This window comes from Pecten maximus, chromosome 17 (assembly GCF_902652985.1).
Source record: "Pecten maximus chromosome 17, xPecMax1.1, whole genome shotgun sequence".
NCBI classification, from domain to species: domain Eukaryota; kingdom Metazoa; phylum Mollusca; class Bivalvia; order Pectinida; family Pectinidae; genus Pecten; species Pecten maximus.
Window position 1 is genome coordinate 5,973,154 of NC_047031.1, and position 13,217 is coordinate 5,986,370.

Here is a 13,217-nt window from a genome sequence, read left to right on the forward strand (position 1 = left end):
CTGAGGGTGACCTTTGACCTGTACAGGACAGTGATGTGGGTGACCTTTGACCTGTACAAAGCAGTGATGATCATGTTCATACTTCCTTGTACTAGACAAATTGTGAATTTTGTGAAGTTCACATCAAAATGGCGGACTTCTATCGACCATTTGTTGTTGTGTTTGCGTATTTAACATTATGTCAAGGTAAGTGTAAGGATTTCTTGTCCTTTGTTGAAAATGTTTTTGTATAATTATGTTGCTGATCGATGATCCCACTTCTTATCTGTGGTATTTATAGTAAGCGTGGTATAATTGTTGGTGACACCATGTATGATTTTGACTGTGCGTGACTGGGGAAATTTTAATCAATCTGTCTTTGATATAACAATACAAGAAGACAAAACCTGACATCGCCCCCTTGGAGTGACACATCCAGCTGAAACATGGAGATTTGTAATTAGTTGACAAACGATAGAGTTACAGAAGAATTCTGTGCAATCTAGTCCTCCAGTTTAAACCTCACATGGAGATGTATCAATTTCTCTTAGCCTGTTTGATGGAAAAGCAAAATTATTTTTTTTTTTTTTTCACTCAACATTTTGGTCTTGTGACAGGCAAATTTAACAGATCAAACAATTGTTTGATGAGTTAACTCATATTTACCAGCCAAAATTGTTTAATTTCATTTTTGGCTTAGCGACAGTGTGCCTTTTAATCTAATGTAAATATAACTTACATGAATGATAAAGTTTCCATTATGATTAGACTGCTGACTAATTGGTGTCATTGTGTTTTCTATGATGTATACATATTTTATGAACGTAGAGACTCAATGCTGAGATGCAGATTGATAGAATCTCAGTTATCGTTTGATCAATTTGTCTTCTTTAGGGGCTGATATTCTCGTTCAAGTGGTCTGACTTTAGGGGCTGATATTCTCGTTCAAGGGGTCTGAAACAAATAATGAGTTTTCTATCCAACCTGCCAGCTGTGAGACAAGCTACACGTGCTCATTTCACATTCTCAACAATTGTATTTTGTCACGTCAACAATACCATGACGTCACGTCGACAATTCAATCACTTCATGTCGACAATTTGATCACGTCACGTCAACTTTCCTTGTATTGATGTAAGGTTAATATTAGATACATAAGAGGGTAAACAGCATAAAAGAAAAAAATGATCTTTCATCCCCATGGGAGTGAGACAGGGGAATCTCAACCCTTGGGGTAAGATAATTAAGCTGACAATCACTCTGCAGGCCTCGTGTTTGGCAACTTAATCTCCCCCTCGGGCTGAGATTCCCCTAGCTCACACACTCTCACCCCCAAGTGGGTGAAAGATTCTATTAATCTTCAATGTATGTTTCTGATAGATGCTGTATAATTTTTGTGATGATATTTGAATAACCTTGATCAGCAGAGAGTCATGCAGGTATCACAGAGAAAGACATTGGTGTGATGTCTGAGTGTTGTATAAGAGAAAAAGAAATCTTACACACGAAAAAGTGTGGGTATACTTTTCTAGGGTTAGAGAAAAGAACATCTCACACAGGTAAAAATGTGGACACACCTGTCCAGGGTAAGGTAAGGAAATCTCACACAGGTAAAAGTGTGGATACACCTGTCCAGGGTAAGGTAAGGAAATCTCACACAGGTAAAAATGTGGATACACCTGTCCAGGGTAATTAAAAGATAAGAAAATCTCACCTAGTAAAAGTGTGGATACACCTGTCAACTGTAAGGTAAGGAAATCTCACACAGGTAAAAGTGTGGATACACTTGTCCAAGGTAAGATTAGGAAATCTCACACAGGTAAAAATGTGGATACACCTGTCCAGGGTAAGGTAAGGAAATCTCACACAGGTAAAAGTGTGGATACACCTGTCCAGGGTAAGGTAAGGAAATCTCACACAGGTGAAAGTGTGGATACACCTGTCCAAGGTAAGGTTAGGAAATCTCACACAGGTAAAAGTGTAGATACACTTGTCCAAGGTAAGATTAGGAAATCTCACACAGGTAAAAATGTGGATACACCTGTCCAGGGTAAGGTAAGGAAATCTTACACAGGTAAAAGTGTGGATACACCTGTCCAAGGTAAGGTAAGGAAATCTCACACAGGTGAAAGTGTGGATACACCTGTCCAAGGTAAGGTTAGGAAATCTCACACAGGTAAAAGTGTAGATACACCTGTCCAGGGTAAGGTAAGGAAATCTCACACAGATAAAAGTGTAGATACACCTGTCCAGGGTAAGGTAAGGAAATCTCACACAGGTAAAAGTGTGGATACACCTGTCCAGGGTAAGACTAATAGAATCTGACATGGATCTGTTCTGTGGACAGGGATATCTTAACCCTATTGTAAGAGATTGGCCTGAGTCAAACTCTTACACGAGGGTTGAGCTATCCTTGTTTTCGGAACAGACCCATGTTTGATTATTTTTCTCACATACTTACAAGCAAATGTCAGTTTTATGAAAGTATTTCATGGGGCCATCTGCAATGCTCCATGGAATGTGCGTCAAAGTTTATGATGTCATTATTTACAATTTGTTACTCCAACGTAAAATGATGCTGTTACGTTATTGTGAGCAGCGTCATATAGCGCGTGTCGGCTGTCTTAACCCCTTGTGAGATAGATTGATCTTTTCCCTAGCAACCGCCGGATAACCCTGTGAAGGATGTGAGAAAAAGAAATCTCACACAGGTGAAAGTGTGGATACACCTCAAATATAACGGATATAACATCTGATTTTTAGCTCATCTGGTCCAAATTATACCAAACTGTGGTGTCCGGTGTCTGTCTGTCGACATTTGACTTCTTCTTCATAAACGCTGATCTGAATAAAACAAAATTTGATTTGGAGGCAGGAGGGGCGGGGCCGAAAAAATGGGTTAATTTGGCTAAATGGATATAAAAGACTTCTTCTCTGAACTGAGCAATTGATATATATTGACTGGTAGCACCCCTATGGGGTAGGGATTAAATTGTACAAATGGTGGTGCCTGAGGGGCCAGGCCAAATAGTGATATAATTGACTTCTCTGAAACTAAGCAGTTTATGACATTTATATTTTAATAGAAGCATCCCCCCCCCCCCCCCCCCCCCCCCCACACACACACACAAAGACTTAGTTTCATTAAATAAAATGTTGTTAAAGCAATCCCTTGGGTCATTTCACACCCCTAGGGAGTCAGGACTTTGTGGGTTTTATCTATGAAGCAGTTGATATTTCCCATAACAATATATAGCATTGTTTGACATCAACAAATAGAGCTATTTACAAATTGAACATGAACATATTGTGACTTTTGGTGAAATCCAAGCAGGCGAGCGACACAGGCCCTCAGGGCCTCGTGATCATAAAATATTCTTCATTGATGGAGATTTAGCAAAATAATAGAAGAGAACTATTGTTTGTTGATGAAAATTAGATTTAACCCACAATAGTACATGATCAGATAGATATTAATCATTCAAAATAATCTGGTTGTATTTTTTCCGTAGCCCAATCGATTCCACCAACCAACCTTATGGCGGTGTACAAGGCTGATGGAACCATCGGGGTCACATGGGATCATCCGGATACACCACTGAGGATTGACCAGTACTACATTGAGTTAAAGGAGGCAGTGAGCTCAGCTAGTAAAGGTTATAAGTACTTGCCATCAGATGTACAACAGTATCAATATAACCAAACCAATCCAGGGACAACTTACACGATTAAGGTGACAACAATCAGATCTTCTAGATCAAGTGGCACATCACTGACAACTGTTACCACTGGTAAGTACCATAACACCTTAATGTATGCCCAGTGTGTTATCATTACAGAGTAACTTCCCCTGACAGACTAGGTATTGATCGACACAAGCTGTGTCCCTTGAATGACTTTGCCAATTAGGGGTTGTGACCCATGATCATGAATGAGAAGGCATCGACAACCAGGATTTATGCCCCCTGACTGAAAATTTATTGAGTACCAAACGTAAGCTGCCTTGACTGAAAATATTTTGATGATCAGGAGTTATGTCCCCTGACTGATAATGTATAGATTATCAGGAGTTATGTCCCCTGACTGATAATGTGGCCTCAGACCACAATTAATTTCCCTCTATGTTATACCAAAGAAAAATAAAAATAAAAATATTTCAAAACATTGCAAAAAATCTAGTTTTCATATATGTTGTAGAACTGTTCAATCTGAATCTGCAGTGAGCTGGAAAGTACCTCATGACCGGCATTTAAGAAAGATATTTTTATTTAAATGCCACCACCCCTCTATATTATGGGAAAATCCGGAAAATTACAAAATATCACTACTCAAACCTTATAACTCCCTGTGTCCTTCCTCACAAACAAACATGCAAATGGTGTCAAAACAAAATTCTCCCACTAGAATAGATATTGCACTACAAATATATGTTAAAATTATGAACATATCTGCAATAGCTAAGTCAGGAAAAAATATTTAGTAACATACCTGAAATTTACTTATGTACTACATTCGTGTACAACGACCCGGAAGTGTAACTGTGGTCTGAGGCCTGTATATATGTATTTTTTAGAGATACAATTTTCTGGTTATATCACCACATTTGGCATACAATAACACATGTTATTGCAAATTATTGTGAAATTTACTTCATAAATGAAAAAGTTATATCATTTTCAGTTACCCTACCCCCATCCTCTGTAAAACTCTACTCTGCCAATGAGACTTCTGAGAGACCCAATATGTAAATGGCTAATTGGGTCATCAATATTCAAGTAATATATCAACATCATATATCAAATTAAAGCTTATTCAATACTTTCCTGAAATTTATATGCTGTTTTTCAATTTTCACAAAAATGAACTTTATAAGGAATTTTTAATAATCCATGTAAAAAAATACACTTTTCAACACAATTTTTTTCAGTAAAAATGAAACAGTTTTTTTTTCAAAAATCACAGCCTGTCTAACTTTATACCACTGTATACAGGAAGTTTCCCCCTATAAAATGAGTGTAATTGAAACTTTATAGCCCAATTAATTAATTAGTAAACACATGCCAAACACACCCAGGTAGGCAGGTACCCTCTCTTCATTGGTCAGCACCGGGGGGATTTGGGTATGAGATATCCCCTTCCTGTGGGCTTGTAATCCTTATTAAGTGGTGTATATATTTAGACCATATGTGTTTTATGTAAGTTCAGGTAAAATAAAGGGTTTTGGATATATAGGGGTCAATTTTAGAGGGATATTTGGCCTGACAGCACCATGAAAGGGAGGAAGAAAAGACTAAAATCTGCTTTCCAGTATGGTAACACACCACATAATAAGGGTAAAACAACTGCAGGACATGGGGTAAGTAAGGTTTTAACTAAAAACGAATCAGGCACCTGGAAACGATTGAGTCCCAATGTCTTTTCTTTAGTTACAGTAACGCGCCCTGGTAGCAACTTTCCCAGCACTTCTGACACCGAAGGTAACCCTGGTAATGTGAAACTCCTTAGGCCCAGAAAAACCAAAGCGACTGATCTAGAGGCTTTAGACCTACATGAAAACATGAATAAAAAGCCTAGATTACAAACTCGTATCAGAAATCAGGGTAATCGATTAATAAATACAGAGAAAATTGGAGACCTCATGCAAATTATCTCCTCACACAGGTGTGACAACCCAGATGTTGATATTTACAATGAGATCAAAATAGGAGTAACATGTAAATTTCAAGTCTCATGTAAAACATGTGGTTGGGTGTCTGATACACATAAGATGTACAATGAAGTTCAATCCCCAAAAAGGGGACCAAACCCTGCAGTACCAAATCTGACAATGCACGCTGGCCTCCAAGAAACACCTATGGGGCCAGCAGGTGCACGGCGTTTGTTTAATTCAATGAACTTGGTTCCCCCCTGCCGTAGTGGTATGCAGAGAAATGCTAATATGGTGGGGGAGAAAATAATATCACTAAATAAAGAGGATATGGCTAATAAAGCAAAAGAGGTAAGGGAGATATGCGAGTTGAGGGGAGACCCCAACATGGTTAACGTACAAGTTGACGGAAGATACAATAGGTCAACAATAACCTGCCGTAACAAGCCTGGTACAAGTGCTGTACAATTAGCACTAATAGCGCGTGAGGACATCACAGACAAAAATTATATCTTGGGAATAGCCGTCCAATCACAGATATGCTGGAAGGGTAAATGGTTACGGCTCAAAGGGTTTGATGCTAAATGTCCTGGTGGCCACATTGACTGTAGTGCTACAATAGGGGAGGGGACACCGCTATCCGAGTTCGAAGCTGCTAAGCTTGTGGGTGAGCAATTGTACCAACAGGATCTTATTGTACGGTACGCAACATCTGATGGAGACGCGAGATCTGTCGCAGGTCTAGATGCGGCATATAAAAACTTTATACCCATGTGGAAAGTCCAACGTCTAGCTGATCCCACCCATTTAGGACAAGCTCAATTTAGAAAATGTATACGAGCACATTTCAGCTCAGACATGTTCCCCGGAATGAGCACTAGAGAGGGAAAAACTGAATCACAAAAAGTTCTGAGCAGGGACATAAAAGCTCGATGTAGTTTGATTTGTAAAGAGCTCACAAAAGATTGTACCGGGGAAACCAAAATTATGCGTGAAAAACTACCCCATGTGCTAGATGCTACCCTCAGGTGCTACAGTGGGGATTGTTCCCGGTGCAAAAGATACTCCTATGTGTGCAATGGTGGAGTTGGTAGTGGTACTTGGTGGAACAGGTCCATATTCCTGTCTAAACATAAACTATTTAGCTTGAACCCAGATGAAAATGACAAACAGCTATTGCTCGAGATACTGAAAATGAAATTAACAGATGAATGTATCACAGGAATGTCTCTTGGAGCAAATACCCAAAGATGCGAGGCTTTTTTCAGGCTGCTTAACAGCCGCTTACCAAAAAATGTGCTATATAGCAAGAATATGAATGCACGATTCAATGGAGCTGTCCACACAGCAAATAATGGGGTGGGAAATTCCCTCATGAAAAAAATGGAGTGCCTCGGTGCAGCAGTAGCACCTGAAGTGAGGCGCTCTCTGCGACAAATGCAGTCAGAGCAAAATTACCACCAAGAGTACCAAAAAACCCCAGCTTTTAAGAAAAGGACTCTAGAACTGAAAGCAGAAGCTATTCAGAGGCACATTAAAAATAAGGGAGCTAGATCTGATTATAAAAAGGGACAGCTTGACACATATCCTGACCTCAGCACCAGTAGACTGAGCTCCAACAATGATGAACACAACTATCACAAATAGTTATATATAAATATATATGTGTGTAAATAAAATGAAATCATGAAAAACATTAAAAAAACAAAATAAAACAAAAACAAAACAAAAACCAATAGAAATAACCATGATTGAGATGTATGAGATGAGCCGAGCTTGAGCCGTGCTCTGTGCAAAATGTACATAAAATGTTGATGCATATATTTCAGATAATGTACCTGTATATATTCTAATAAACAATCTGGATATTCCCCATGTCCTGTGCAATTATTACAGTTTTTACAATGAATTCTGTTGTTGTTAATAACATGTGGCTCCAAACTGATATGGTCAACAGTTGTGCATAAATTATTATGACACAGGTGTGATGCATCAAAGTGTGCAGGTAATTCTAAAACTTCCTTATCCAGCATAACACAGAAACGGTGTGCGGTAACCGTTTTCCAGACACCTGTGTCCGGGTGCCGGTATCTTACAATGCCATATTTTTTGTTGTTAGACAGTGGTCCCATCCATACCCTGCACCTGCTGTTCGCAGAAATCACAGATTTCTGGGTTACCATTTCCCTATATTTCACAAGAAAATTTTCCATTTTCCTGTATCTAATTAAATTTTAGATGTTCATGAAAGTGAAAGTACGTATACTGAAGTAAACATGTGCTTTGCTGACAACCCGGCTCAATATATAAGACTTTATCAAATTTTAACATGAAATTTTGCTAAAATCATAGAAAAAGTGATGTAATAAGACAAATAAAATATAAATTCATTCATAATTTACATTGACACCTAGTACAAACCTTCAACTTCAATATCCCAGCCTGTCAAATGTCTACTTCAAACGTGCCGACTACAGCGGAAGTTTTAGACGGGGTATAACTCTAGCCTATGCAGGCCTCAGACCACAATTAATTTCCCTCTATGTTATACCAAAGAAAAATAAAAATAAAAATATTTCAAAACATTGCAAAAAATCTAGTTTTCATATATGTTGTAGAACTGTTCAATCTGAATCTGCAGTGAGCTGGAAAGTACCTCATGACCGGCATTTAAGAAAGATATTTTTATTTAAATGCCACCACCCCTCTATATTATGGGAAAATCCGGAAAATTACAAAATATCACTACTCAAACCTTATAACTCCCTGTGTCCTTCCTCACAAACAAACATGCAAATGGTGTCAAAACAAAATTCTCCCACTAGAATAGATATTGCACTACAAATATATGTTAAAATTATGAACATATCTACAATAGCTAAGTCAGGAAAAAATATTTAGTAACATACCTGAAATTTACTTATGTACTACATTCGTGTACAACGACCCGGAAGTGTAACTGTGGTCTGAGGCCATGTATGAACGACCAGGAGTTATGTCCCCTGACTGATAATGTATGGATGACCTGGAGTTATGTCCCCTGACTGATAATGTATGGATGACCTGGAGTTATGTCCCCTGACTGATAATGTATGGATGACCTGGAGTTATGTCCCCTGACTGATAATGTATGGATGACTTGTAGTTATGTCCCCTGACTGATAATGTATGGATGACCTGGAGTTATGTCCCCTGACTGATAATGTATGGACAACCACTGGGGTTTACCAAAATTGTGAATTTCATGACCCTGGGGTTGCTTTTGAGCCTGTCGAGGTGGTAAACTTTACTTTAGTTGTTATAGGGAAATCAGGGTTTTTTTTTTCTATTGGAATTCATTCTAACTGTTAACATTGGATGGCAGCTTAATGGTTTAATAAATGTTGGCCCTAGCTGACTGACCTCCCTTGGGTGATGGATGGGTGGGACAACAAATTGTCAATTAAATTAACTCAAATATTTCCAAATTCAGTTAATCATTAAGGCCCACATGCCTCTTGTTTTAGAATTTAACTCCTGAAAGATAACAGTTGAAGTTTATTACTCCTTTTCAGAAATTTTTTGAATGCTTACTCACAGATATCAAATATAGTTTTTCCTTAGTTCCATATAATACTTGCTTAATGCTTTTCAAGACCAATCTGAGAAAACAAAATATGTTGATGTACGTTGCCATCTTGGATTTCATTTGATGAATTTTTTTTCCCCCGAAAGTTCTTGTAATTAATCAATTGATTCATGGGAAAAGAATTATCATAGAAAAGATATGAGTCCAGTAAATATACAAATGTCGTTGTCCCCATGCAGGTTTCTTGTTTTATGCACCGTCTCAAAGAAGAAAATTTGCAATATTTTTAAACATTTTTTGATTGTACAACAAAACGAAAAAGCACATATTTTACTTGCATTTCCACTTGCTTTTATCTATTTAATGCCCTGAGAAAAATATTCTTAAATGTTATAAGTGTTCAATTTCTTAGTCCCAATCTTTTGGGAGAAGTGCTGTTTTATTCTTCAAAGAGAAATTTGTTAATGGTTTTGTTATTTTATTACAGATGCAGCTACATATAGAAATAAAGGTGCTTCCACCAGACTGCAGCTTCCAAAGCCGCCAGATTCTGGTATATCAGCGATTATGTTAAACAGTTTCACACTTTTTCCTTTCGTTGACGGTGAAATAGATTGGTGACCCTGTAAAGGATGGTGTAACTGTACGTGTGATATCAACACGTGCCGAATTGACAATTGATTCTCTGGACACATCACATGCTGGATACTACTTCACCAAGATGATAAGTGGGAATGATGTACTTGGAGGAGTGTTTTTGGTAGTTACTGGTGAGTCACGCTTATATCACCACCACATAATTCTGGTGATGCTATCTCTTTGGGAATCAGAACTCAACGATAGTGTACTCCAGTTCCACTTCCTTTATTCATTCAGGTTACATCTTGTACTTGACTTATACTTTATCCTTTCTCTCTCTGGCTCTCCGTTTCTTCTCTCTACACATTTCCTTCTCTCTCATATATATCTACAAACTACTGTCACTAATTCTACATTTACTAAATCCACTAATTCTATTGGTTAAATATACCCTAAGGAGGCGGGACTTACTTATTGGGACTGAAGTCTTTGATGACCATTTCCCTGTCGAAGGTTCCAGATTACACCCATCAACTGATTAGTCTAAATGAGCCCTACATCCACACACCATTGTCCACCAACCCTTCACACAGACAATACCACACTCTTCATTCTCTTTGACTTCCTACCACTGTGTGTGGCCTGCTCTGCTAATAGCTCAATCTCTTTTTAATATCTTTTCAATTACTATCTTCTTACTTTTCTGATCTAACAAACTGTCCCTTTTCTACCTGTCATATATGCCTCCTCCTCCTTAAGTTTGTTCCACAAACTTTTACATTAATAACTTTCCTAATATGAATGACATTAATAAATTCATAACCTGAATCGAAAGCTAAATATCATATACTAACCTTCATGATATTGTATGCAACTACATTATTAAGCAAAAACAAATTATACATACAGTAACTACCATTTCATATTTTGTACAAATACATTGTTCATATAAACTAAATTGTCAATGTTTTTTTTTTTTTTTTTTTTTTTTTTTTTTTTTTCCATCTCCTGGATATTGTGATTGTCTGATTTGAATTGTAATGCCATCACTTTTTTTTCATGTCCATATTGATGTCCAATCCATTATAACAACATTAACACATATCAAATAACATTTACATATAAAAAAAAAATACTGTCCACATTTTTGTTCTTTGACAAAAATTATTTCATTGTAAATACCAACACACTGCACATACAAATGTAGGTTCCATGTAAAACATTAAGCAAAATAGGCTTTCATTGATAAATCAAAATATTTTGTCAGTCATTTCACCTGACGTCCTCTGATTATTGAGGCTGATCTTGATTATCACCTAATGAAAAATGGATTACAAGCCAGTCTGTGTCAATTATACACATCCAACTGGTTAGCTTCTATTAAAGTACTCGGTAGTTCTTATATATCCTACCATCCTTAAATACTCAACCCAAGACTTCAACTGCCCATGAAACAATAACTGTAGTAAATTCCCCTTTTTCAGTTTTTGTCTATAGACTCTTTATCGTTTACCTCTTTAACATGTCTTGAATGATAACCTATTTATCATTTCATTATCTGTTAATAATTCTTAACCCTCTAGGTTAAATCCCTGAAAAATTTATATACTAGTACAGTTTTTAATACTAAAAAGTATTGCTCAAGGGGCTCTTACTGTCGTGATCTTTACCTTGTGTTTCGTAAACCTTATTCCCAGAAGAATCTTTATGCATCTAGTAAAAAAAAAAAACGAATACTTCCAAAGTTCCAAATAATGCTGCAGCAATATGAATTTCTACTTATTTTGACTTAGAAACATAAAAACATCTACTAAAAAGTTAGCTTACAAATCCAACTCAGTAAAGAAAAGGACCGAAGTCTAATAAGAAGCTCTAATTAATACACAATGTGTACTATTCCTACATATATTGCTTGTAAACTTATCCCAATCAATTTTTAACTACAACACCATATTTACAAAGATCTGGAAGGGAACTGATTTTTTTTTTTTTTTTTTTCTACGCTACTTGCATGTCCTACCCTTTTTCTTACTATGACCTTTGAGAGTTCTATTTATATGGTACTCTCTTAATAAATGCTCCGGAAGCACTTCTCCCTTAACCCATGAAGTCTCCTTCTTTTCTACCCATTTTACTCTGTACCACTTGACACCCTTGCTAGGCTTGCAACATAGAATCTTATCTACTGTGAACCACACCTCCTCTGTGGGTGTATCAATATCATTTCTGGGTTCTGGGTTGGGGTCATTCTTTGTAGTCTGGGATACACTGTCCTGCTCATCTAATTCCTCAATTAGTTCTGGATTCTGGTCGGTTTCCTCACCATGTGTCTGGGGAGGGGGGTTTGTTGGTCTAAGCTCAGGACTGATATACAGCTTCATTCTATTAGCATGTATCAGGGATTTTACAACTTTGTTTGTCTTACATTCCCTAAGTCTGTATCTGTGGTTCTCTAAGACATTTGTAATGTAGAAAGGTCCTACCCACTTTTGACAAAGCTTGGGGGACAGTCCTACTGGTACCTTTTTGCAGTGTAACCACACTCTTTGTCCTATCACAAAGTCTGGATCTTTTGCCTTTTTGTCATACTGGTTCTTATATTTGCTCTGTGCCTTCTTTATATTCTCTTTTGCAATGTCCCTGAATCTTTCCTGGTTTTGTATAATCTTAGTAACATGGTCATGTACCGTTTTGGGAAGTGATGGATTTGGAATCAATGCTGTATCAATAGGTAAACAACACTCTTGACCAAACAAAAGGAAATAAGGAGAGAACTGAGAAGATTGAGTAGATGGTACTGCTCTGTAACTCAGCATAATACTTGGAAGTATATCATGCCAATTGTTTTGTTTTTCATTACAATATGCTCTCAGTGTCGTAGCAATAGAGTCATTCATACGCTCACAAGTTGCGTTGGTTTGTGGATGGTAAGAAGAGGTACTCAACTTAGTAATTTGAAATATTCTGCACAGTTCCTTGACCAATTTTGACATAAAGTTCTGTCCTCTATCTGTAAGAATTGCTCGAGGCGCTCCATATCTACAGATAAACTCATTGTACAAGACCCTCGCTACCTCTGCTGCCTCATATGACACAAGGGAAAATGCCTCACACCACTTTGAGAAGGAATCTACAATGAGAAGAATGTACCTATGACCTTGTGTGGTCTTTGGTAAAGGACCAAGAATGTCCATATGAATCCGACCAAACACATCTTCAATAGGAAGAGGTTTTAAAGGTGCATCTCTGTGATGTACATCACGTTTTGTCCTGGCGCACACTTCACAAGATTTACAGTAATACTGTATGTCTTTAAACATTTTATGCCAATAGTATTTTAATCTGATACTATGGAATGTTCTCTCTATGCCTTGGTGACATGCAGTTATTGAGTCATGAAAAGCAAGAAGTATGTCATTTCTCAATGACTTGGGAATTACCAAC

The 13,217-nt window shown here is 37.4% G+C and overlaps 1 protein-coding gene across 3 annotated transcripts in view; it reads left to right on the forward strand.

Annotated features, from left to right (window-relative positions):
• The window catches only part of LOC117315989 (nephrin-like), a 402,896-nt gene that overhangs the window by 248,749 nt on the left and 140,930 nt on the right, over positions 1–13,217 (forward strand). Inside the window, exons 1-3 of one of the 3 annotated variants that reach the window (XM_033870471.1) lie at positions 63–186; positions 3,492–3,770; positions 9,682–9,964. The exons of the other annotated variants lie outside the window; for them this stretch is intronic. Coding sequence (XP_033726362.1) covers positions 9,916–9,964 — 49 coding nt within the window. The 5' untranslated portion in view covers positions 63–186; positions 3,492–3,770; positions 9,682–9,915. Of the gene's footprint in view, positions 1–62; positions 187–3,491; positions 3,771–9,681; positions 9,965–13,217 lie in introns of those variants that run through there. 3 annotated transcript variants of the gene reach the window in all.